This window comes from Heteronotia binoei, chromosome 8 (assembly GCF_032191835.1).
Source record: "Heteronotia binoei isolate CCM8104 ecotype False Entrance Well chromosome 8, APGP_CSIRO_Hbin_v1, whole genome shotgun sequence".
Classification (NCBI taxonomy): Eukaryota; Metazoa; Chordata; class Lepidosauria; order Squamata; family Gekkonidae; genus Heteronotia; species Heteronotia binoei.
In genome coordinates, this window is record NC_083230.1 from 45040860 (window position 1) to 45068645 (window position 27786).

Consider the following 27786-nt stretch of genomic DNA (forward strand, 5'->3'; position numbering starts at 1 on the left):
CAATAACAGTCATGGGAAAAGGTTGTTCATTCCATTCTAAATGAAGAAAACTATAACTTTCTATACAAGACATCCCTACTACTTCAGTGCAAGAAAAATCACTGGCAAAGACCTTCTGCCTTTATATATAATGTGACTTTCACCCCAAGATAAGAGGGTGGGAATTATAGTTCTCTGTTGTCTTTCAAATAACTAAGTTCTACTGATATAAATACAGTTATATCTTGCATTAGAGTGAAATGAAATGTTCTATCCATTTTCTGCAATGTGATCCTGCAAACGTGGAGTACTTTAACAATGCAGTTGTAAGCAGAATTACATCTTTCTGAATCCACTGATTTCAATTAGCTTAGGAAATTGTAACTATAGGATTGGTGGGGGGATCAGACACTGCCAACCTAAAAAGCTGTCTGACTTACCTGGCATGGGATCATGTATTGTAGACTATATCCAAGGCTGTTAAAGCTTCCCAGAATGACTCATAGATCTTTTTAATATGATGAATTAATTGCTGGGAATTTAACAGAGACTGCCTCTCCATTTTTAAAAGGCTTCTTGCCATTGAATAGGAAACAGAATTTCTCCCAGCCAATTATAGGCATGGGACAAATCAAGCTAGTTTCCTTGGCCAATTATTGTCTTTTTTGGCAGGGAGGTAAATGTTAAACTGAGGAGCCCTGTGGCACAGAGTGGTAAAGCTGCAGTACTACAGTCCGAGCTCTCTGCTCACGACCTGAGTTCGATCCCAGCGGAAGCTGGGTTCTAGTAGCCGGCTCAAAGTTGACTCAGCCTTCCGTCCTTCCGAGGTCAGTAAAATGAGTACCCAGCTTGCTGGGGGAAAAGTGCTGGGGAAGGCAATGGCAAACCACCTTGTAAAAAGTCTGCTGTGAAAACATTGTGATCCAATGTCACCCCAGAGTCAGAAATGACTGATGCTTGCACAGAAGACTACCTTTACTTTTTTAAATGTTAAACTACAGACGCCCATTACATTGGTCATTTGGGGCTGCATTTACATTGCATCTATGCTGCACTCATTGCTTCTTTCATCTTGGGAGGGATCCCTTGCTTGGAGACTCTGACTACATTTGGTTGCTGCAGGGTGAGTTTTGGGAGAGGTATTATTTTCAGTGTTTGAGGTTCTGCACAGTTTAATATTTGGTTTGTTTTGAGCTTTTGCTTTTCATTCTTTTGTGGTTCTGATGAGTTTGTTTCCTGTTTTTCTTTGTGGGGATTTTCCTTTGTTGGCTTTACTGATTGCCTTCAGTTAGTGCAGGAGTGTCAAACTCATTTGTTATGAGGGCTGGATCTGACATAAATGGGACCTTCCTTGTAGGGTAGGGCCATGTGTGCCATAAAATGTTATGCCAGGTAGCAGAGATGTAAACTTTATAAAGGGCACAGACAAACACAATTTAAATTTTTTTTAAAATAGAACATGCTTAAAACATTAGCACTCTTGCAGTATTCTGCTTATTTAACAGTCTCTGATAACTGACACCACTTGCTCTGAATTATTGCATCAAAATCCGGAGACAATGTGCTATAGCAATCTTGAGTATGCTGTTCAGGTATGTATCTGTAAGTTGCAGATCTACTTCTGATTTATTGCCATTCATTATAGAAATCTCTTGGTCAATGCTCTGTGCCCTAGGACCCAAGGGAAAACATGAAATGGCTGGGCATTGTGAGCTTTTATATGTACGTTACTTCGTGTGCAGGTCAAAAATATGTGAAGGCACCATGACACAGAGTGAGGGCTATATGTTTATCTACAAAACTATAGTCTTCCCCAGAGAATAATAATTACAACTCTTATGTAGTAGTGCAAGAATAGAGAGACTGAGATGTATAGTGGTCAGTATCAGCCTACTGTCTGGGAAGCCTAAATTCAACATCCCCAGTCTCCACCTCACCGGCTTCTTGTTATTTCTCATCCGAACAGTTCACATTGCTTTCCTACTAAGAAAGATTGGATCATGAGGGCATGAATACAGTGAAAAGGAGGAGGAAACCCAGTTGCACCCAGGAAAGCCCTGGGAAAACCAGCTTAACAACAGAGGGGAGGCAAGGCAAAAAAAGCTCTTACTTATCTTGAAAAAAACTGTTATGGTCTTAAAGGTGCTTTTTGCAATTCTCCCATGGGATTGAGACAGCCAGCAAAGCAGCATCTCACTCTTCCCCAAGGAAGAGGGAGGAGGAGCCTCAGACAAATGACGTTTGGCTCTGTAGCTCTGCTGTGTGATTGAGAGAGCCTAGCACAGCTCTAACTTTGACTGAGAGAGCTCTAGCTGTACCAGACTCTCTAAGTCACACAGAAGAGCTACAGATCCAAGCTCCTGCACTGGCTGAGGTTCCTCCTCCTCCCTCTTCCCTTGAGGAAGAGGGAAAGAGTGAGAAGAGACTCTTTGCTTGACTGCCTCAGTTCCATGGAGAAAACCAAAAATAGTGATGACAGAAGCAAGAAAGAGGGAGAAGAAAGCAGACAATTTCAGTTCCTTGCAGGTTGCACAGAAGCCCTCTGGGGGCTGGATCAGGCCCACAAGCCAGACATTTGACACCCCTGAGTTAGTGCGTTATCTGTTTTTAAACCTTTTGGGGTAACATCACATTTTTCATTGCTGAGATTTGGATAGGCAAGGAGCCTTTCCTCCACAATGTCATTGGCAGGGCACATGGGCACCTCACTAGAAGAACTATTTTTACTTACAGTACTAAGTCTGGCTAAAAAAAAAAGTCCAGCAGCCATTTCTTCATCTGTTACACCATGCAGAGAGAATGGCTTATTCAAAGGGTTGTTAAATCAGAATAATTTGTCGAATTCATTGGAAATTCAGTGAGTCTTTAGAAGACAGTGTGGACTAGGTTCCTTGATATTTTGAATGCACGGTGAAAAAAAAATCTACTCAGGAAAATCTCCCATTTTCCACTCATGGAAAACAGTGGGCAGATATGTGATCCCATCTTAATGAAAATGGAAGTGGAACCTGATGTTTCTTTAATATGTGACAACATTTCTTAGAATTTTTAAAACGTACTTTTCCTTTCTTAAATGTGGCATTAAAACAATAATTTTCAGTGCACGAGGCAGAGATGACCCCACATGACTTCAAATAGAAAAACAATTATTTGCATTAATTTTGCCAGCCTGAATCATTTTCCCTTGCCGGAGCACTGTTTTTTAAGTTGATAATTTTGTTTGGCTCGTGAATGATGTTAAAGATATCCAAATTGCCCTTGGTAGAAAATAGGCTCCCCACCCCTGGTGCATAACAACATGTATTCTTGTGAGAGATGTGAAGGCCACCTCTTATCTCACCGGCTGAGCTTCCAACTTTCACTTTGGGAAAAGACTCCCAAAAGACTTTGGGAGGGGGAGATGGCTAAGGTCATTGAATAAAGCCCCCCAGAATTTGTGAGTCTAAAGCACTGCATAATTAACAGTTTGTTGTAATCTATAAAGGTGTGAACTGACCAATGCCACTCAGTTTAGCAAAGTCCATCTTTGCTGTGAACATGTATATTAGGGGTGGCCAACGGTAGTTCTCCAGATGTTTTTTGCCTACAACTCCTATCAGCCTCAGCCTTTGGCCATCCTGGCTGGGGCTGATGGGAGTTGTAGGCAAAAAACATCTGGAGAGCTACCATTAGCCACCCAGATGTATATCATTCAAAAATAATTTATTTTACATCAAAGAGGTGAATTTGATTAATGCTACACAGAACTTGACACACAGTTTGGACACAGTGTCACGTTATGTTGCTGACAATGCTGCAGTGAATTTTGGAAATATAAGTGAGTGTTTCAAAAACTAAAGCTTAACAAGTGACAGATAGATGTGGGCTGCAAATACCATGTGCTTCACAATTGCTTTGAAATGGGGAAAAGAGCACTGAGTCTTAATGTAAAAGTCTTTGTCACAGTTCTCATGCTCAGTCAAAAGTACAGACTCATTAAGGACCTTCTTGGAGTTTGTAGATATAGAGATCTGATTTGGCATGGTCCAACGTGGTGGTTGTCACTTTCTCTGCTGTTGAATGGGTTCTTCAGTGCTGGCCTGCACTGAGGGCATACTTCCTGTCATGTGGTGAAGAATAATGTGAAAAAATTATGTGGGAGGGATTTAGTCCACTAGAGGAGTCATCTCTTCCTCTGTGTTTTATGTACTTCCTTGATGGCATTGTTCAATCCCATTGGGAAACAACTGGAAAGTGCCAATGTTAGCTGCACAGAACTCCACAAAATCCTGGATGACCTTAATGAAAAACTTGAGAGGAGACAGAAACAGTTATATGGAAGATCTGCTATGGCCATTTTGGTCAACATACCTGCATTTCATAGGGAAAAATTCCCAAAGTAGGAGACCAGACATTCTCAAGATGCACCGACTACCATGAGAAATGGTATAATTTTGATATGTCAGTTTTCAAAGACATGGCACTGCTCTTGCTTGACAATCCTGTGATGTGGGATCCATTAGAGAGTCTTGTCAAAGCCCTTAATTTGGCCCTGATATAGTAGACATTGACAAGGTGTTCGATGATTTCTGCATTATGTCATAATGCCAAAAAGAGATTTTCGCACAAGAAGAGAATATAGACTAGAAATATGTAAAGATGTTTAGGCTCATTCCAGACAGTGGTGACAGCCATCTGTTGGTGTCTTTTACACTGTCTATCCCTGTATCCAATGCCTATTGTGAGAGAACCTTCAGCTTAATGATGCACCTCTGGATCAAGGAAAGAAACTGGCTGAGTGAAAGCAGAAATCCAGATGAAACTGTATTTTAGGATGCACTGTGAAGAATTCTGCAAGTTTATAAAGTCAAGACCACAGTTACTGAAAGCAGCAAGAAGCCAATATAAATATTGCTTTCCTGCCCAAAAGCAGAAAGAAATATAACCATGACAGCTTCTCTTGTTTTGTTCACTTGTTTGTCATGTACTGTTTGCTTATTTTTTGTTCTAATCATTAAATGTTTAAATTAAAGTATTTTGTCTTAAAGTTTTTCATTATTTTTGCACTGGAAAGAGGCCTAAAAGCCTACAACTAATCTACAGTGGGGAAAAGGTGGGGGTGGGAAATGATATATTCAGAGTTTTAAATTTAAATTTTGAAAGAAGGAAGTGACATCAGAGGATGAGGCATGTTGGGGGAGTGCCCTGAAAGTGACATCACAGGAATAGGTGGGGTTTTGGTGCAGTGCATTGGAAGTGACATCACCAGCAAGGGTGGAACTTCGGAAGTGCCATCACAACCTTTGACCTGTAAGTGACATCACAGGATATAGCATCACCAAAGTGATGGCACATCCTTGCTAAGCACCACACCCAAAGTCTCCAGGTATTTTCTGTTGGACCTGGTAACTCTAGCAATATTTTTGTCTTAAGGACCTTCTACCTTCCTATAGGGTATTTTGTTAAATTTCCCTTAGCTGGATGAGAAGGGGATGACAGTATTAATAGTGAACTTGCAGGAAAATGAGCAGGAAGGGTAAAGCTGATATACCAAGGTTTCATTTGCTGATTTGTTCATCTGTCCTTGTCACTGTGAAACCAGAAAAGTCAATGAGCGTAACTCTAGTTAAGATCACACTGTCAGTGTTATACTATTATACTGCATCTATTCTTTTCCTCGGATAACCAGTTCAGTTCTTGTAGACACACAGGCTGACTCTGTCAACCCTGCTGGGGGGGTTTTGTTTGTTTTATTTGCAAACTCCCCATCAGATAGAGGATGGAGAATGTATCTTCTAGGACATTCTGAAAATTATAAAGATTAGCTGCAGACCTTTCAGAAAAAATGGAAAGCAGGAAATCTAAGTTCAAGACATTACAAAGCAAAAAGCTGCTGTTTCTATGTTTCTAATAAATGACAACCGAGGAAAATAAGGCATCTGGGATAGTTTTGAGTGTTTAATTGCATTATTCACCCCAGAACATCTGTCAGGTATAAGAAGAGCAAAGATAACAGAATCTGAGAGAATATATAAAATAAAATCAGCAGGGCACTATAGTAACACTGCAAAGTAGATGATGCAGTAGAACACTGCACATTTGAGATGACAGCCGTTTGAATACCCTTGGTTTGGATTCAAGCAGGCTTGGGTGAAATGAAACCACAGCCATTCAAATGTTACAGCTTTTCAGTGCAAATAGAATGATTTAAAAACTATGTGTCAGATGTTGCTGGGTTTGAAGCAGGATTACCATGAACTTTTTCTACTTTTTGTCCCATCAAGTAGGGTCAGAACCATAAACCTCAATCCACATAGTATTCACATTCCAACACATGACCAGGCAGTTCCTAGCTATTTGATTGACTTTTGTGACTATGTGGTAGCAGTTCCTGCCTTAACCTCTTAAACAACATCCTGTTATTTTAAACAGCAACATTCAGGCTAATTCTTCTTTTCCTATAACTTCTATAACTTCAGTCCAACTGCAAAAGTGGCAAGAAGATGCCTTACAACTTACCTTAAAGCAGTGGCACAGGAAAATTGCACAGCATAAACCTGCTGTATAATTTTACTGCATTGTTCAGGATCAAGGATCAGAAATGTCTTACATGGTCCTGCAGAACAGTACACGTAGGAGACAGAGGCTGCACAAGTTTACAGTCTGCCTGCTCCATTCTCTAATTAGAAATTATCTTGTCTCAGCAAGGTTTTCAACTTGAATGACAGGACTCTCTAGAGGCCAAAAGAGTGTTACATTTTTTAAAAATTGGATTATTATTATTATTATTTATATTCTGCCCATTCCCCATAGGGGCTCAGAGCAGAGCACAACATAAATGATAAAATCACGATAAAATCACAACAGTATAACAATTAAAACCAATTACAATGTTCAGTCCAACAGAATGGTTCAGCAGGACCATATAGTAAGATGGTGTAACGATACAATACAGTGAAACAATACAGTAGGATAGTACAGTAGGGGAGGCCAACCGATCTAATAAATGGATGCCCGTCGCCTCACCCAAAAACCTGGCGGAACAGCTCCATTTTACAGGCCCTACGAAAGACTAACAAGCCAGGTAGGGCCCAGATCTCCATAGGGAGCTGATTCCACCAGAGAAAGACCTGGCCCAAGACCTGCATCTCTTGGGCTGGGGACAGCTAGCCTATCTTGGGAGGCCGAACGAAGTGACCTCTGGGGCATATATGGGAAGATACAGTCCCGCAGGTATGTTGGTCCCAGGCCATGTAAGGCTTTAAAACAGGGGTAGGGAACGTCAGGTCTGAGGGCCGTTTACGGCCCTCGAGATCACTTGGTCTGGCCCTCAGGGATCGCTGAGCCGAGTTGAGCCATGTGGCGGTCTCCCTGGGGCCCAGCTGGCTGGCAAGGATTGTGGGGCCCAGCTGTGCTGCACGGCGGCCTCCCTGGGGCCTGGCCAGCTGGCCAGGATCACTGTGAAGTCTGGAAAACTCACTGTCACAGTTCAGGTAAGTCCCACCCACCCCAATTTGTTTATTTCTTTTTATTTCTATTTCTTCCCCCATTTCTTTGTTTCCCCTTTTCCCCCTTTCTTCACCCCTTTATTTCCCCTATTTCCATTTCTTCCCCCTTTCTTTATTTCCCTTTCTTCCTACCATTTAATACCATTTTATTTCCCTTTCTTCCTACCCTTATATCCCTTTCTTCTCCCCATTTCTTTCCATTTATTTTCCTTTCTTCCCCCCATTTATTTTCCTTTATTCCCCTCATTTCTTTGTTTTCCTTTATTACCCTTTATTCCCTCCATTTCATTTCCCTTTCTTCCCCCCATTTTTTATTTCTCTTTATTCTCCTTCCTTCCTCTCTCTCTCTCTGTGGAGCCTGAGTGGGCATTGTGAAGGATTGCTGCTTGGGTATTTGGGTGCCTTTAAAGGTCAGCTGCAGTTTCCTTGTGAAAGGAGGGAGGGAGGGGCGGCAGGGATGGGGGGGGTGAGAGCCAGCTACCACCAGTTTAATTTGCACTTGATAATCCCACATGGTGTGGTCTAATATGCTAATACTAGTGGATGTGGTCTAATATGCTAATGAGTTCCTGCTGGGCTTTTTCTACAAAAAAAGACCTGGACCTAGGCATTTGCCGAGGGCAGAGGGCTGGGGGTGTATATGTGTGCCAAAATAGGGTCTCCCCACATGACTTCAAATAGAAAAAAAAACAATTATTTGCATTGATTTTGCCAGCCTGAATTGTTCTCCCTTGGTGGAGCACTGTTTTTTAAGTTGATAATTTTCTATGGCCCATGAATGATGTTATAAATATCCAAATGGCCCTTGGCAGACAAAAGGTTCCCCATCCCTGCTTTAAAAGTCAGAACTAACACCTTGAAGCAAAGCCAGTACTCTATAGGCAGCTAGTGCAGGCCACAGAGCACTGGCCACATGTTCACCCCTATAGGTGATGCAGTCAGCAGGTGAGTAGCCGCATTCTGCACTCGCTGCAGTTTCTGGATCAGCTTCAAGGGCAAGCCAGTGTAGAGCAAGTTACAGTAATCTAGTCTAGAAGTGACCATTGCATGGGTCACTGTAGCGAGGCCTTGGGGGAAAAGATATGGTGCTAGCTGCCTGATATGCTATAGTTGGAAGCTGCCATGACCTGGGCCTCCATAGAAAGTGAGGCATCCAGGATCACTTCCAGATTCTTCACCTGTTGGGCTGGCACTAACGCAGCACCGTCCAAGGTTGGGAGCCAGATGCACAACCCCCCCCCTTGACTCAGGCACTGGATCTCTGTCTTATTTGGATTTCACTTCCGTCGGCTCTGGTGTAACCATCCCACTACAGCCTCTAATGCCTCGGATAGATGTTCAGGGGCAGAAGACGGGCTGCCATCCATCAACAGAGAGCTGGGAGTTCAATTGCTGGGAACTAAGTTCCCATGCACCACAAGGACCCCATCTGAATCAGTATCACTCCCCCACCCCAAACATGGAAACCTGAGCCTACTTGTTTTTTTAAAAAAAATGAACATCTACTTTGGACCTAAGGGAAGTCAGGCAATGCCCTCACACACTATTCAGAATATTTTTGCATGTTACTGGGCTCATCCCCAAAAAATAAAGTGCTGATTGTATTGCTTTGTATTACTGGCTCCTTAGAAAGCTCGAGAGTCATGGAATAAAAGGACAGGTCCTCTTATGGTTCAAAAACAGGGTAATTAATAGGAAGCAGAGAGTGAGTATAAATGGGCAGTCTTCGCAGAGGAGGACGGTAAGTAGTGGGGTGCTGCAGGGCTCAGTACTGGGTCCCATGCTCTTTAACTTGTTCATAAATGATTTGGAGTTGGGAGTGAGCAGTGAAGTGGTCAAGTTTGCAGATGACACTAAATTGTTCAGGGTGGTGAGAACCAGAGAGGATTGTGAGGCAGTCCAAAGGGATCTGTTGAGGCTGAGTGAGTGGGCGTCAACATGGCAGATGAGGTTCAATGTGGCCAAGTGCAAAGTAATGCACATTGGGGCCAAGAATCCCAGCTACAAATAAAAGTTGATGGGTTGTGAACTGGCAGAGACTGACCAAGAGAGAGATCTTGGGGTCGTGGTAGATAACGCACTGAAAATATGAAGACAGTGTGTGATTGCAATAAAAAAGGCCAACGCCATGCTGGGAATGATTAGGAAGGGAATTGAAAACAAATCAGCCAGTATCATAATGCCCCTGTATAAATCAATGGTGCGGTCTCATTTGGAATACTGTGTGCAATTCTGGTCACCGCACCTCAAAAAGGATATTATAGCATTGGAAAAAGTGCAGAAAAGGGCAACTAGAATGATTAAAGGTTTGGAACACTTTCCCTATGAAGAAAGGTTAAAACGCTTGGGGCTTTTTAGCTTGGAGAAACATCGACTGCGGGGTGACATGATAGAGGTTTACAAGATAATGCATGGGATAGAGAAAGCAGAGAAATAAGTACTTTTCTCCCTTTCTCACAATATAAGAACTCGTGGGCATTTGATGAAATTGCTGAGCAGTCAGGTTAAAACGGATAAAAGGAAGTACTTCTACACCCAAAGGGTGATTAACATGTGGAATTCACTGCCACAGGAGGTGGTGGCGGCTATAAGCATAGACAGCTTCAAGAGGGGGTTAGATAAAAATATGGAGCAGAGGTCCATCAGTGGCTATTAGCCACAGTGTGTATATATGTGTGTGTGTGTGTGTATAAAAAATATTTTTGGCCACTTTGTGACACAGAGTGTTTGACTGGATGGGCCATTGGCCTGATCCAACATGGCTTCTCTTATGTTCTTATGTACTGGCACAAAATCTTGTGATCCTGAAAATTTACCAACCCAGCTCAAGTTCTACTTGTCAAGTACAGGTGAGGAGCTGGTTATTTGGCAAGCTGTTCAGATATGTCCAAATGAATTAAAATCTGTCCATTTGCATGATTATTCTTTTTTATCAATAAAGATTACAAATTGATCTGAGCACTCTCCCACTGAAACCACATCTGCTCTAACCTCTTATTTTAAAAGGCATATAGAACCTTCCTGTCCACTCCAGTCATCTTCAGAGGCCCTGCTTTGTGCCTACACCATCTGAAGCCAGATGGGTGGTAATCCAAAAAAGTGCCTTCTTGCTCATGGCACCAAAATTTTAGAACTCCCTCTTCATGGAGATTTGCATGCCTCCCTCTATTGTTGTCTTCTGCCACTGGATGAAGACCTTTCTGTTCCACTTGGCATGAACCTACTACCTGTTACTGGGTCCCTTCCCTTTTTTCCTGTTATGTCTGTTTATATGTTTTTAATTTAATTTTTGTGTATATAAATTAAGTATTTTTAATGATGAAATATTTTAATGTTTGGTGTTTGCTTCCTTGGAAATCCAATATGGGTGGAAAGGTGCCATTGAAATGTTTTAAATAAATAAATACATAAATAGGGGGAAAGCTATTTTAAATTTAGACTTAGTACTATTGTTTCTGTGTGCCTTTGGTATCTGCCCATGAACCCTGCTAATTTTTTTAACCATTTCTTGTTATCACTACTTGAATAGATATCACTGACTGTGTGGGTACAAAAAACAGGCAATCAAATCAATTTAATATTGGTCACATAGACAGAGGCTATAGCTCAGGGGTGGGCAATGGTAGCTCTCCAGATGTTGGCTGGGGTGATGGGAGTTGTAGGCAAAAAACATTTGGAGAGTTACCGTTGGCCACCCCTGCTATAGCTTACTGGTGAAACATCTGCCTTGCACACAGGAGGTCCCATGTTCCATTCCACCATCTATAGCTAAAATGATCAGGTAGTAGATTATGTACAAAATGGCTTCCTGAGATTCTGGAAAGCTGCTGTCAGTCAGAATAGACAGTACTGATCTTGAAATACCAGTGATCTAACTCAATGTAAGGCAGCTTCATGTGCTAATTTTAAGGAAGTGTCTGATTCTTCCTTGGAGGTTTTTATACAGAGGCCATCTGACAGCAATGAAGATCCTGTGAATTTAGGGGGAGGTATTTGTGGGTTTCCTGCATTGTGCAGGGGGTTGGACTAGTTGACCCTGGAGATCCCTTCCAACTCTATTATTCTATGATTTTATGATTGTGCAGGTGCAAGGAAGATACAAACTGCAAGACAGCCTCTGCTTTGCAATACATTTAGGACACTAGTGACCAACTATATTCATGGGCCACTAAGAAACATGTGGCTTAATTAACAATCAAGCACCTTTAGTTCTTAGACTGGGCGAAAGAAGCTACAAACTACAGTGATCTGGTTCTGTAGAATAACTGGTTAGTGAGCAAGCACAAAGCCTCTTGAGATGAACTTTGGAAATAATAATCCAAGCAATCTGATCAGGAGCGCACCTTATATAAAACTGTAAGCATGTAGCAAGGTAAGTTTACCTTGTGAATGTGTTCATGTCAAAGTTCACAGCATATCTAATTTCCTATAAATGGACTCTCATAGGATGCAAGAAACATACCTAGCCATAATTTTTCTTTGTTGTTGTTGCTGTTCTGCCACCATAACTGATTCAAGCAAAAGATTCACTAAGTATCAGTTACTTTCTGGTGATTATAGAATCTGTTATTCTGCATTGATTACTAGAAAGAAGAAATGATAAAATCATACATGTCACTGCCATGGTCAAATTCAAATCTTTGTTTTTAGTAAGGACTCTTTCATTATCTAATAAAGACAAATACCCACAGGACCCATATCTACACAAATTATAAATTTGGATTTAGAAATGATTTCCTTCAGAATCAATTTCAATGCATAAATCAATCATCAAATCATATAATTTAAAACTAAGGATGTAAGTAGGCAGTCAGCTGGGAATGCAAAGAATTGTCTGTCTCAAGAAATATGAGTTATATGGTTCTCCTAGTTCTGATAAAATAAGAGATGTACAAATGAAATCACTCTGAAGGCTATTTTGCATTTTTATTAACCTAAGACACCCACTACTGTTATGTCTACCATATAAAAAGCTTTTTAAAATAAAATCTTTTCTATTGACTGTGCATTTTTCTCAACACAATCTCCAAATCCCTTAGCACTTTCTCCTCCTCCTACATATCAAAGTCAGCCACCTATCTCTCAGTTATTGTCATCTTTTATTTTTCTCTGCATCTCCTGCCACTCTCTTTTTTCTCTAGACCAATACCTGTTTTTCCACAGGGATGAGCAGTGAACAACCTATGGGCTTTCTCTCATACAACACTACTTTTAAATGAACTATGGATGTGTTTTGCCTATGAGAGGTCAATGTATCACTAGATTGTCTTCCACTTCCTAAAGGAAACCTTCTGTGGAATAACAAATTCAAATCTTGATTATTTATTGTGCAGGACTAGAGCTTACAGAGAAAAAGAATAATTTTTATGATAATATAGTATAATAATAGCTGCTGCATACATAATACATGACAATGGTGATGGTGATTACAATGGTTCAGTCAAAACAGCAGCCTTAATTTGCTCTCCCATAATATCTGGTCAATCTCAATATGTGAAGTGATGTCAATGTACCAAATTTTCTCAACCCCTCTTCACTGACTTCTTTCAGGGATGCATAACATCATTTCACATAGTGAGATTTATTAGACATTGCCAAGAGAAATGAAAACAGGAGATGCAATGCATTTTGTCTTGAATTTAGTTCTACAGTAAAGTTCTGTGACCTGTGAGGGAGGTGAAAGACAAATGTGTATGAGAAGAGGTTATCCTTATCACAGGATGCTTGATAGGTAGAGAGAAAGGAGATTTTATAATATAGCTTCATATACTAGATCATTTTACAAATAGTTGTGTCAGAGTTTCCATTCAGTTCATGCATAAATTTCTTCTGCTGGCAACCAGATCTCATTAGGTCAGGGCATAAAGTATTTTCCAGCTATGCATGAGAATGACAGGATTTGGGGGCGGGAGGGGAATAGTTCTTCTACATTACAGCATATGTGCTTGCTTTAATCTTCGGGAAAATCGTTGAGAAAGCAAGATGCTAGCTTTTTAAATCCAAGCATTTTTTAAAAGTCTGCGCGAGCCAAGATCAAGAGAAAGGTTAATCCTACCAAATGGAAGAACAGTTAAAAAAATTAAAATATCTGATTGGTATATATGATTGAGTGATCCATCTATCTTAGAAAGTTAACATTCAAATATTCAAGGCCCTCAATTCTAAAATCTTAACCAGATTTCTAAACAATCTAAAGTGTACACACAGCTTTTAAAATATATAATTATGTAGCAACGGCATAATTTCATAACGTGCTAAACATGCTGTTGAAGGAAACAAGTGGTTGGAAATATTTATATAGATTCCAACTAGTATTAAGGGCCACTACGGAGGCAGAGCAGCAATCATACCACTCAGAATATGTATATTACTGTCTGACTATGATCTCATGCTCAGGGCTGGTGTGTGGAAGTAGGCCAGATAGGCAGCCACCTAGGGTGCGCCACTTGGCCTACAGGAGTGCTCCCAGGCACCACCTCCCCCTGCCCCATTGCTCTCACAGACCCAAGAAGCCTAGAGCGGCTGGGCAGCACACAATGTGTGCTCTCCTCCAAGCCCACCTTCCCTTGGAGGAGCCCTGCCCAGCTGCTCTTGCCTTGAAGGCGAAAGCAGCCAGGTGGGGCGTTGGCATGCTCCTTAAGGCAAAAGTGGCTGGGCATGGTGTGCATGCACAGTGCAGAGGCACTCCGAGACTGCCCTTCTTAGGGCAGTCTCAGAGTGCCTCCAAGAGTGCATACGTGGTCCACCTGCAGTCCCTGCTCAGCCTTCTTGGGTCTGCCTGAGAAGGCTGAGTGGGGGCTGCAGGCGAGCTGTGCATGTGCAGTACGCTCTCAGAGGCGCTCCAAGAGTTCACAGGCCACTCGCCTGCTGCCCCCACTCAGCCTTCTTGGGTCTGCCTTCTTAGGGCAGTCTCAGAGCACCTCCAAGAGTGCACGTGCCACTTGCCTGGAGCCTGCCCAGCCCTCCTCTGCCACATCACCACACCTGCCCTCCCTGTGGGTGGGAGTGTGGCAGACGGGCAGGTGCAGGTGGGGGGTGGGGCAGGTGCTGGTGGGGGGCACCAGAGACCCTAGCACCAGCACTGCTCATGCTCATGAAAAAATGTGATCCATGTCTGAAGAAGATCTGGTTGACATATATCAGGGGTGTCAAATGTGTGGCCTGCATGCCATATCCATCCCCCCACAGGGCTTGCTTGTGGACTGCAAACATCTGCCTGTCATCTGCTTCCTTCTCCCTCTCTCTTGTTTTCTTCTGCTTTCTTCTGTAGCTTGCTTTGCCAGGCTCTCTAAATTGCACAGCAGAGCTACTGAGCCAAGCCTCTCTGCCCTCCATTGGCTGAGTCTCCTCCCCTCCCATCCCTTGGAGAGGAAGAGAGGGGGAGGGAAGGAAAGAGTGAGACTTTACTTTTCCCACTTCCCTCCATCACACAGGAGAGATATAAATAAAGCACCTTTAAGACCAATGAAGTTTTATTCTATTTAGATGAAGAATAACAAAAAGCCAGTGAGGTGAATTAGGCTGAGGCCGTTTTCCCACTTACCTTACCCAGGAGCGACGTCCCTCTTCACCGCGCTGCGTCTGCGCGGATTTAGCACAAACTGCTGCGCAGCACCAGGAAGAGCCGCGTAGTCCCGGGGCTTTTGCGTCGCAAATGTAAACCTGCTTTTTTGGCGGTTTACATTTGCGACGCAAAAGCCCCGGGACTACGCGGTTCTTCCTGGTGCTGCGCAGCAGTTTGTGCGAAATCCGCACAGACGCAGCGCGGTGAAGAGGGACGTCGCTCCGGGGTAAGGTAAGTGGGAAAACGGCCAGAGACTGTGTGTCCAGATCAAGTTCACCCAGCCTGGGGATTTTGAACTTAGACTTCCCAGACTGCAGGCTGATACGGACCATTATATATTGCTATCTCTCTATGCTTACACTGCCACATAGGAGTTCTACTTATTTCTCTGGGGAGGACTAAAGTTTTGTAGACAAACACATAGCTCTCTGTATCTTTGTTACTTCACATGTTATTGACTAGCACAAGAAGCAACTTATGTACAAAAGCTTGTAATGCCCAGCCATTTCAAGTTTTCTTCTGGGTCTTAAGCTCAAAACACTGATCATGAGATATCTGTAATGAATGTCAATAAATCATAAGTAAGTTTGCAACTTACAGATGCACACCTGAACACCACCTGAACAAGATTGCTACTACACAGAAATGGTCTCCAGTTTTTGATGCAATAATTCAGAGCGAGAGGTGTCAGTTATCAGAGACTGTTAAATAGAATACTGCAAGAGTGGTAAGGTTTTAAGCATGTTTTATTTTAAGTTTTAAAAAATCTTTAGTTATGTTTGTCTGTGTCCTTTATAAAGTTTATATCTCTGCTACATGGCATTACATTTTAAGACACACATGGTCCAGTCTGACAAGGTCTCATTTATGTCAGATCTGGCTCTCATAACAAATGAGTTCAACATCCCTGACATACATGATGGGGAATCTTGGGCTCATGTACCTTTTCCCACTGCACCTAACACCATATGGACCAGGGTATAATGAATCAATCTTCAAAGGAGCAAACAGATTGTATGGATGGGACACTACTTAGATGGGCCATGATGCACACTGATGATTCTACACATAATAGGAGATTGTGCAACAAGGTTGATTCTGCATTCTACTATGTGTTAATATTCACCTTTACTGATTCAAACTAAGAAGCAGGGTGCAAATTAATATTCAAGTATACACTGAAGCAGGATGTGAACCTACCTAAAATTACTGTACCGGAGTTACAATAAATACTACTTCTTAATAAAAATATTTATATCCTGCCTTTACAGCTTACAATTCTAAAATAGTCCCAGCACCGAGGGATAGAAGTCTTGGGGTGATCTTGAATGCCTCTCTCTCTATGCAGGCCCAGGTCACAGCAGTTGCCAGGCCTGCTTTTTACCATCTTCGGCCGGTCAGGCAACTGATTCCTTATCTCTCCACTCAGGATCTCACCACAATGACCCAGAGTAGTGTCAGGTAGCCGGCTCCCAGCCTTGGATGGTATGTTACTTATGCTGGCCCAGAAGATGAAGAGCTTGGGAGTAACCTTGGATGCCTCCCTTTCTATGGAGGTCCAAGTCACTGCGGTTGCCAGATCTGCCTTCTACAATCTTTGGCAGATCAAGCAGCTCACACCCTCTCTCTCCCCTCAGGACTTGGCTGCAGTGATCCATGCAATGGTCACTTCCAGGCTGGATTACTGTAACTCGCTGTATGCAGGCTTGCCCTTGAGGCTAATCCAGAAACTCCAGCTGGTGCAAAATGCAGCAGCGCATTTGCTAACTGCATTGCCTGTATGGGCAAGTATACAGCCAGTGCTGCGTCAATTGCACTGGCTACCTATTGAGTACCAGATTCACTTCAAGGTTTTGGTACTAACATTTAAAGTCCTGTGCAGCTTGGGACCAACATATCTGAAGGACCACCTCTTGCCATATTTGCTCCGAAGGAATTTATAGAATCATAGAGTTGGAAGGGATCTCCAGGGTCATCTAGTCCAACCCCCTGCACAATGCAGGAAACTCACAAATACCTACCCCAAATTCACAGGATCTTCATCGCTGTCAGATGGCCATCTAGCCTCTGTTTAAAAACCTCCAAGAAAGGAGAGCCCACCACCTCCCGAGGAAGTCTGTTCCGCTCTAACGGTCAGGAAGTTCTTCCTAATGTTGAGCCGGAAACTCTTTTGATTTAATTTCAACCCATTGGTTCTGGTCTTACCTTCCGGAGCCACAGAAAACAATTCCACACCATCCTCTATATGACAGCCCTTCAAGTACCTGAAGATGGTGATCATATCACCTCTCAGCCGCCTCCTCTCCAGGCTAAACATCCCCAGCTCCTTCAACCTTTCTTTATAGGACTTGGTCTCCAGACCCCTCACCATCTTCGTTGCCCTCCTCTGAACCTGTTCCTGATGTCTATACCCTTCTTAAAATGTGGTGCCCAAAACTGAGCACAATACTCCAGGTGAGGTCTTACCAGAGCAGAGTAAAGCGATACCATCACATCATGTGATCTGGACACTATACTTCTGTTGATACAGCCCAAAATTGCATTTGCCTTTTTAGCCACCGCATCACAGTGTTGACTCACGTTCAGTGTATGATCCCTAGATCCTTTTCACACATACTACTGCTGAGACAAGTCTCTCCCATCCTATAACTATGCATGGGACTTTTCCTACCGAATTGCAGAATTTAACATTTCTCCCTGTTAAAATTCATTTTGTTGGTTTTAGCCCAGTTTTCCAGCCTGTCAAGGTAATCCTTTATCCTGTTTCTGTCTTCTACTGTATTTACAACCCCTCCCAATTTCGTATCATCTGCAAATTTAATAAGCATTCCTTCTGTTCCTTCATCCAAATCGTTTATAAAGATATTGAACATCATTTATAAAGATGTTGTCCCCAGCCCAAAAAGCATCCATCTTACCTTGACTAAAGCCAGGGCTTTTTCTGCCCTGGTTCTGGTCTGGTGGAATATGCTTCCGTTGGAGATTAGGACCCTACCTGATTTACTACCTTTTCGTAGGGCCTGTAAAACAGAGCTGTTCTGCCAGGCCTTCATGTGAGGCAGCGGACAACCCATAGTACATCAAGTCCGGCCTCCCTGTCACAGCATTCCATCATTTATTAGGCCTATTGGAACATCATCAGTTCCAGCTTGTTTGCACCATGGCCTGATTAGTTTTCTTCCACCTGAAATGGAGTAATTTTATTGTTTTAATTGCTTGTTGACTTCTAATTTTATTGTTTGTTGTTATTGTTTAAGTCTGTTATGATCGTTCACGGGATAAGGTGGACTAGAAATTAACACAAATAAATAAATAAATAAACTATCCATAATATAATTCAAATAAAACCTTCAAGAAAATGCCTGCAGTTCAAACCCTATGAAAAACCCAACAAATAAAACAGTCTTATAGCACCTCATAAAAATTTCTAAGGACAGCACACACACTAACCCACTTCACCTCAGACAACCCATTCAATGAAGTGATAACTGCTACTGAAAAAGAATGGGCTCTGGTAGTTATAGGGTTGCCAAGTCCAATTCAAGAAATACCTGGGGACTTTGGGGGTGGAGCCAGGAGACTTTGGGGGTGGAGCCAGGAAACATTGGGGCGGAGCCAAGAGCAAGGGTGTGACAAGCATAATTGAACTTCAAGGGTGTTCTGGCCATCACATTTAAAGGGACTGCACATCTTTTTAAATGCCTTCCTTCCATAGGAAATAATGAAGGATAGGGGCACCTTCTTTTGGGACTCATAGAATTGGACCCCCTGGTCCAATCTTTTTGACACTTGGGGGGTATTTTGGGGAGAGGCACTAGATGCTATACTGAAAATTTGGTGCCTCTATCTCAAAAAACAGCCCCCCCAGAGCCCCCGATAACCGCAGATCAATTCCCTATCATTCCCTATGGGAATCGTTCATGGAGGTGCATGATGGCTGTGGGGGTGGGGCTTCCCCTGGTGGCCAGCTGGCTGGGGGAGGGGGGAAGCCTGTAAAACCGGGGGATCCCCCTCTGGGACCTGGGGATTGGGAAGCCTAGGTAGTTACCAGACAGACATCCTTAAAGGGGAACAGCCAGAATGTGGCAGCTACCAGACAATAACTGACATACAAGGGTATAGGTTATCCTGTACTGCCAACTTTTACTTGCCTTGCAACTATGGCAAAAACAATGCATATGAGTGCTTTAAGCACAAACTGGATTATACATTTCAAATAAACAGATACTTCATGATAACACAAAAGATAAGCAAGGCTTTCTTCTGATGTGAAGTTAGAGAGATGGGAAAAACTTCACCTGGAAAATTGCTGCATAGCAGGCTTTAGTTAAAACAGAAGTTATAGGACCAGTTTTAACAAACTTAGTAAACTTGCTTGTAACTTACTTGTGAAACAGATTCTGGCAGTCTATGGCAGCCACATTTTTCTTTTTTAAAATATCAAAATGATACATAAAGATAAATATTGCCCCAGAAGGCAGGATTCAAAGCAGCTTCCAAATGATTATTTGTGGCTTTCTGGATCATGGTCAAGTTGAGAATCAGTGGAACAGCCTAACTCCATTTCAGAAGGAAACACCTAGATCACATCAAAATATGTTTGTTCTATTGTACTCAGATCCTGCCTGATGGGGCTGCACATACATTTTAAACAAGAATTAAATCATTAGGAAAATATTTTGTATATGAAAATTTTAAAAGGGGAGTGTTCCAGAGGCCTAGAGCCATTTTCAGCTTTTCCCATCTCAGTATAAAACATACCTTTACAGTACAGAGGTGCAATTATTATTGTTTAGTCTTCCAAAATCTTTCTCCCATTCTCCATTATATCTTTTTATCTGCAACTTCATATGTAAACTGTATTTAATTTGTAGTGGTATTTAAACTATTGTGGTTTATGCAATCAAAATTTGACAAAATCTGAGACTGTACACTATGATAGAATTGGGACTAAACTATAAACTACTTTGAACAGCAAAACTTCCAATAATGAGGGTAGGGAGTTGCAAACCAGGATCAGCATAAGGGTAGTACATAAACACCTAGTTTCTTTAAATGAAACTAAGTCCTCAGGGTCAGATGAACTGCATCCAAGAGTCATTGGATGTGTCATTGTATCTTCAATTTGTACCATTTTGTATTCTGAGCAACTGCCTACCAGCTATGTGTGGCTCTGCTCACTGAACTGGATTCCTCCTCTCATGAAGTGTGCTTAGAGCACATGAAAGCTTATGTTCTGAATAAAACTAAGTTGGTCTTAAAGGTGCAACTTGACTCCAATTTTGTTCTACTACTTCAGACCAACATGGCTGCCCACTTGGATGCATCCAAGGGTACTAAAAGAACTTGCAGATGTAATTTCTGAGCCTCTGGTCTATTTTTGAGAATTCTTGGTGAATAGGTGAGGTGCCGGATGACTGGAGGCAGGCAAATGTTGTCCCCATCTTCAAGAAGGGGGAAAAGGAGGATCTGGGTAACTACCAACCTCTCAGCTTGATGTCTATACCTGGAAAAGTTTTAGAACAAACAATCAACAGTCAGTCCTGGAATATTTAGTAAGGATGCCTGAAGCATCTACATTTATTTTGGTGAGATGAGTTTTGGAGCTGCTGCTGCAATGTTTTTCTCCACAGTGGTTTTGATCTGGTTTTTTCTCTGCAGGCATTTCAAACTTGTATTGTAGAAGTTTTCATGCATTTTAAAAGGCTCCTCCAAAAGCTACCACAAGGTGCAGTAATTTGCATGAAAACTGACAGCACTTGAAATTTTTACATATCATTGCTTGCCTCATCTAGTAATTTAAATTTGTATTGTTTTTGCAGTGTTGACAGGATTTCCAAGCAATCATATACATTTAACTAAGCACTGGTATTCTGGCTGCCCTCTGATCAGAGACAAACACGCCCCTCCCCCCCCCACAAAAAAAATAGAAATGCTTAAAAGTAAAAGGGAAATAATTAAAGCGGAATAGTGGCAGGCGATTTGAAGACTCTAAAACTCTGGATCAAACTGAATGTAAAAACACCTATAGTTTATCTTGATTTCAGTAAGGCTTTTGATAAGGTTCTGCATATTGTCCTTGTTGAAAACTTGGTAAAATATGGTTTGGATCCTGTTACCATTAGGTGAATCTGTAACTGGTTGACAGATCACACCCAAAGAGTGTTTGTGAATGGTTCCTCATCCTCTTGGAGAGGAGTGACAAGTGGAGTGCCTCAAGGATCTGTCCTGGGGCCTGTTTTGTTCAACATAAGAACATAAGAGAAGCCATGTTGGATCAGGCCAATGGCCCATCCAGTCCAACATTCTTGTCACACAGTGGTCAAAAAAACCAAATGCCATCAGGAGGTCCACCAGTGGGCCTAGAAGCCCTCCTACTGTGCCGCTCCTAAGCACCAAGAATACAGAGCATCACTGCTCTGGACAGAGAGTTCCAACAATACGCTGCAGCTAGTAGCCACTGATGGACCTCTGCTACATATGCTTATCCAATCTCCTCTTGAAGCTGTCTATGCTTGTAGCCATCACCACCTCCTGTGGCATCTTTATAAATGATTTGGATGAAAAAATAGAAGGAATGCTTATTAAATTTGCAGATGATACTAAATTGGGAGGGGTTGAAAATACAAGAGAAGACAAAAGCCGGATACAGGATGATCTTGACAAGCTGGAAAACTGGGCTAAAACCAACAAAATGAATTTTTATACGAATAAATGTAAAGTTCTGCATTTGGGTAGGAAAAAAACCAAGACATAGTTATAGAATGGGGCAGAGTTGTCTTGGCAGTAGTCTGTGCCAAAAGGATCTAGGGATCTTAGTGGACCATACACTGAATATGAGTCAACAGTGTGATGTGGTGGCTAAAAAGGCAAATGCAATTTCGGGCTGTATCAACAGAAGTATAGTGTCCAGATCACATGAAGTGATGGTATCACTTTATTCTGCTCTGGTAAGACCTCACCTGGAATATTGTGTTCAGTTTTGGGCACCACATTTTAAGAAGGATATAGACAAGCTGGAACGGGTCCAGGAGAGGGCAATGAAGATGGTGAGGGGTCTGGAGATCAAGTTCTATGAAGAAAGGTTGAGGGAGCTGAATATGTTTAGCCTGGGGAGGACGCAGCTGAGAGGTGATATGATCGCCATCTTCAAGTACTTGGAGGGCTGTCATATAGAAGATGGTGCGGAATTGTTTTCTGCTGCCCCAGAAGGTAGGACCAGAACCAATGGGTTGAAATTAAATCAGAAGAGTTTCTGGCTCAACATTAGGAAGAACTTCCTTAAAGAATGGTTCCTCAGTGGAACAGGCTTCCTCGGGAGGTGGTGGGCTCTCCTTCCTTGGAGGTTTTTAAACAGAGGCTAGATGGCCTTCTGGTAGCAACACTGATCCTATGAACTTAAGGGGAGGTATTTGTGAATTTCCTGCACTGTGCAGAGGGTTGGACTAGATGACCCTGGAGTCCCTTCCAATTCTATGATTTTATTATTCTCTCTCTCTGTCTCTCCAGAATTCATCTTCATAGAAAACTGGAATGCTACAGCACCACACATGTTTCTGAAGACTGTTTTTACGAGGCTCATTTCATGAACTCATCAATAGCACTTCTATGTGCTGTTTGATTAATCAGTTTTCATGAGAGAAGCAACTTTATTATATGGTTACTCAATTTTTCAAGCTTACCATCTTCATATAACAAAACAGAAAATATGGTGATAAAACAAATTTATTAAGCAACGTGGGTGTAAGGTTTCTTCAGAAGTAATCATAGGAAACTGAAGTAACATAATTTATAGAAAATATTTGTCAATATTGATTTCTACACTAACCAACCATGAGATGCCAACAAAGAAATATTACGTATTGTTGAAAGTTAGATAAGCCTTGTCTTCAAGCATCTGTGGATGAATTTCACATCCGTGCCATACAGTACAAAGTATTACCACTTCTTACCTTTGTGATGGTTTGCCCCAGATGCTATTTTCCCCCACAATGTGACAGCAAATATTATTATTAGCAGTTTTCCTTTTGTTGTTTTCTGTAAGTACCTTTTATTCATCCTAGAAAAGAAATGAAATACACAAAATGAAAGATATTTATAAATTACATTTTATTTCCCTCCCCCAACTTTGTAACAGTAGTTAAAATGGATTCCTAAAATAACTTGCAGCAATCCATGGAACTGAGTTCCTCAAGTTAGTCACTCAGCAAGGGACCATGTGGGGTGCCCTGTGACCTTAGCAGGGAATCAGATAAAATTGATTTGCTTAGACTGTTCTTTTTGCCCATAGGAAAATACTCCTGTATTAGGCTTGCTAATCCCTAGGTCCCAGCGGGGGATCCCCTGGTTTTGCAGGCTCCTTCCCACCCCCAGTCAGCTGGCCAGTGGGGGGGAAGCCCCACCCCCACAGCCCCCATCTGCCTTTCATATTTAGAACCAGAGGAATTTTGGAATGGCTTGCTTTTTGGATGGTGTGTCTGTGCCTTTAAATCTAGGACCCAGCCAGGCTGAATGGGGGTGAGCTGGCAGAACAAGATGGCTGCTTCCAGTTAGTTGTGAAGCTGTAGCAGTCCAGAGACCCTCTGTTTGTTTCACAATCCTTTTCGAAGGCATTTGCATAGTAAAGGAGGAACTAGAACCTTTGCTTTTCCTGTGTTAATCTGACAGAATTTAAAACTTTTGCAACTCGTGAGTAAATTGCCCCAGTGAGACCACACTAGGGTTGCCAAGTCCAATTCAAGAAATATCTAGGGACTTTGGGGGTGGAACCAAGAGAGATTGGGGGCGGAGCCAGGAGCAAGGGTGTGACAAGCATAATTGAACTCCAAGGGAATTCTGGCCATCACATTTAAAGGGACAGCATACCTTTTTAAATGCCTTCCTTCCTAATGAAGGATAGGGGCACCTTCTTTTGGGGCTCATAGAATTGGACCCCCTGGTCCAATCTTTTTGAAACTTGCGGGGTATTTTGGGAAGAGGCACTAGATGCTATACTGAAAATTTGGTGCCTTTACCTCAAAAAACAGCCCCCCCGAGCCCCCGATACTTGCAGATCAATTCCCCATTATTTCTTATGGGGATCGTTCTCCATAGGGAATAATTGCCAGTAGACATTTCCCCTCCCCCCCCGTCACTTTCTGATGACCCTAAAGTGGGGGTGGGGGGAGGGCCTCCAAACCTGGGGATTGGCAACCCTCTCTCTCACACACTTACTGGGTCTGGTGCGGCTCCCTCCCTCCCTCTCACACACAATTGCTCTGAAAGGAAAGCAAAACAAGCATTGCTGACCCTTCCCATGAAGTACTTCCTGCTCAACTTTAAAGGCACAGAGACACACACACATTTTGAAACGGACCTGTTTGCAGGTTTCTAAACCTGCCCAAGACCTAGACCTGCATGGTGGCTGAGCTGGCAGGGATTCCCCCACCAGCCAGTTGGCTGGGGACGGGGGGGGGGGAGCCTGTAAAACCTGGGGATCCCCCGCTGGGACCTGGGGATTGGGAAGCCTAGACCACACAAGTGTGGGAATGCAGTCTGTTTATTTTGGCTGCTCTCTCTCTCTGTGTACAGGGACATGGGCTGCTTGGGTATGAGGAAATGAAGGCTGCATTCAAAGGAACTGCACTGCTGTATTTTTACTTATTTATTTTAGGGAATGTGAAAGTCTCCTGGCTCCATCCCCAAAGTCCCCAGTTATTTTCTGAGTTAGACTTGGCAACCCTATCCTGTATTGATTGTAGATGTGCTACATGTTGAGTCAGGAAAGGAAGTGAATTTCCTTTTAATGCTGCCAAGACACTACTCTCAAACAAATGGCAGTTGGTACAAATATAACAGCAATATTTAGAGGCCCTACTACTAGTAAAGCAAGGGTATAATCCTGTTTTGTTTGTTGTGTCACAGTTTGCAAGACATCAGACATCCATGTTAGAAATTTATGATATACTCTACCTCTTCCAGGGGCATATCTAGCCTTCCTCCTAAATAAAAGTCTGTATAAATTGCAATGCAATCCCAAATAGAATTGTGGCCTTATAAGAGCCAAATTAGACTGTAGTTTTTTCCTCCACAAACTCACCATGGGGACTTACAGCCATACTGCAGCTTCAAGTACCCATGACAACTCAGGCGTAGCAAGTAGAGCCCAATTCTGATCAGGATGGCTACATAGGGGGAGAAGGAATTCCTGCTTCTGGCTGTTATTATTTGCTCCACCCCCATAGCCTCCACAACATTTCAGCTGCCAAAAACCAGAGGATAGAGAAAGCAAAAGCCTCTCCTCCCCCTGCACAGACATCCTGATCAGAATTGGGCCCATCTGTAGTTTTTACACATGAGTTGTCATGGGGACTTGTGGTTACACTACAGCTGCAAGTCCCCTTGACAAACTCATGGAAAAGTAACATCTACTTTGGCTCTAACTGTTCTGTTGGAAGAAGAATTGAAGATTTATACCCCGCCCTTCCCCCTGAATCAGAGACCCAGAGCGGCTTACAATCTCCTATGTCTTCTCCCCCCACAACAGACACCCTGTGAGGTGGGTGGGGTTGAGAGGGCTCTCACAGCAGCTACTCTTTCAAGAACAGCTCCTGCGATAGCTATGGCTAACTCAAGGCCATTCCAGCACATGCAAATGGAGGAGTGGGGAATCAAACCTGGTTCTCCACTACACCAAACTGGAACTCGGTGGCAACTAACACAAACATATATTACAATAGCAGCAAGAGAGAAGTTTAGGTGGAGGTAGACACTCCCATTAATGCCTTCTTTCCTACTTCTGTAAAGTTAATTTCAGACAAGTCCCATACAAGTTAACAGAGAGATGAAATTAACAGTTTCAAAACTAAACTCTCTTGGAGAAAGACTACCAGTCAGCATACTCATCATAAGACATATGCACCAATCACAGCAAAATGTACATACAGCCTTTACAGTACATTAACATGTACTTAGGTACATGGGTTGTTTTGTAGACAAACAGGTGGTGGAGCTCATTAGCATAACTCATTAGCATTTCCCCCCAGCCAAAAGCAACTCAATGCAAGAAAGGAGAACCGCAGGTGAGTGAGGCCTGCTTGGGCTGGCTAGAGATCCAGCTAGCCCAAGCAGGCCTCACTCGCCTGGAGATCTCCTGGACTGCCCCCCCTCCCAGTCAAAAGGCCACCTGCCGCCCAAAATCACATAAGTGGAGAAACGGTGGCATGGGCTTCTCCAGGGTTTAATGAGGATTGCTGGGGGACCCTGGTGGCTGACTGGCTGTCCACTCTCCTAATCTAGGGATTGTTATACAGCTGCACCTACTATTCAATGGACAAAGTAGGCGGGGAGGAAGAGGGGGAACCCTCAGAAGGTTCAGGAGCTGTACTGAATCTGAGGCCAGCTTAGGTAGAAGCCAGTGCCAGTTTTCTCCAGCTACATCTTGAAGAAAACTGTGGCTGGCAGGTGAGGGGAGGGGCAGTGTTAGTTGTGGGACATGCACCTGCTATAAGATGGCAGTGAAGGCCGTAAAGAAAGATTTCTATGTAGCCTCCATTGCATCTGTAAGCTCTTGCTTGCCCCAATTGTTTAGGACTATTCTGTCCTTAACTACACTGCAGAAAGGCAAACAAAACAGTAGAGAATTAACTATTGGGTGTGAGGCATTTGTGAGCTATTTCACAAAGTCATTTCATTCCTCCAGAACCTCTCAACCACAATTGATACAGCAAAGGAACTGGAAACCCCTTGCCTGTCTTCAGGTCCACTTTTCAGCTGACACTCCTGGGAGAATGTCAACAGGATCCTGGCAGCTGTGAGGCCTACCACTTGCCTCCTTGACTCATGTCCATCCTGGGTGGTGAAAGCCTGCAGGGATGGTATCTAGGCCCAATGACACTCTGGTCGGGGACCTTCCCAGCAGGACTGAAGGAGGCTGTGTTACATCTGCTCTTAAAAAAAAAATATCACTGGACCCCACAGTCCTAGCAAACTACTGCCCAGTTTCAAACTTGCATTTCCTGGCAAAGTAGTTGAGAGGGCAGTGGCTAAGCAGCTTCAGGTTTTCCTAGAAGATGCATCCATCCTGGATCCATTCCACTCCAATTTCTGCCCTGGAGATGGTGCTGGCTGTCCTCACAGATGACCTCCGGAGATACCAGGACCAAGGGAGGTTGGCTCTGCTGTTGTTTCTTGATTTAACAGCAGTGTTCGACATGATCTATTATGATCTAATGACTCACTACCTCACTGATGTAGGAATAAGGGGAACTGCCTTACAATAGATTTCTTCCTTTCTCCATGGTCAGGGATAGAGGGTGATGCTTGATGAGATGGTGTCCCTGTGATACCCACTGGAATGTGAAGTGATGTGGGGGGAGATTCTCTTGCCAATATTATTTAACTTCTACATGCACCCCCTCACTCAGTTGGTATGGAGATGTGGGCTGTGATGTCACTAGGATGCTGATGACACCCAGCTATACCTGTTGATGGACAGCTTACTGGAATCTGTCCCAAATAATTTGGACAGAGCTTTTGAGGTCATGGCTGGGTGGTAGCAGCAGAGCCATCTGAAACTTAATTCAATGAAGATGGAGGCCCTGTACCTGAGTCAGGGGTGTGTGCTCTTGAATCACTCCCGGCCCTGAATAGGGCACTGCTGGTGCTGGCACTGAGGGTGAGGAGTCTAGGAGTAATCCTGGATGCCTCACTTTATGTGGAGACCTAGGTCACCATGTTGCCAGGTCTGTTTGTCTTTTATCACCTTTGGCAGATCAG

At 42.9% G+C, this 27786-nt stretch overlaps 1 protein-coding gene across 3 annotated transcripts in view; it reads right to left on the bottom strand.

Annotated features, from left to right (window-relative positions):
* The window catches only part of TAFA2 (TAFA chemokine like family member 2), a 245641-nt gene that overhangs the window by 54384 nt on the left and 163471 nt on the right, over positions 1-27786 (bottom strand). For all 3 annotated transcript variants that reach the window (XM_060244971.1, XM_060244969.1, XM_060244970.1), the window contains exon 2: positions 22983-23089. In XM_060244971.1, the coding sequence (XP_060100954.1) occupies positions 22983-23088 (106 nt within the window). In that variant the 5' untranslated portion in view covers position 23089. The remainder of the gene's footprint in view (positions 1-22982; positions 23090-27786) is intronic.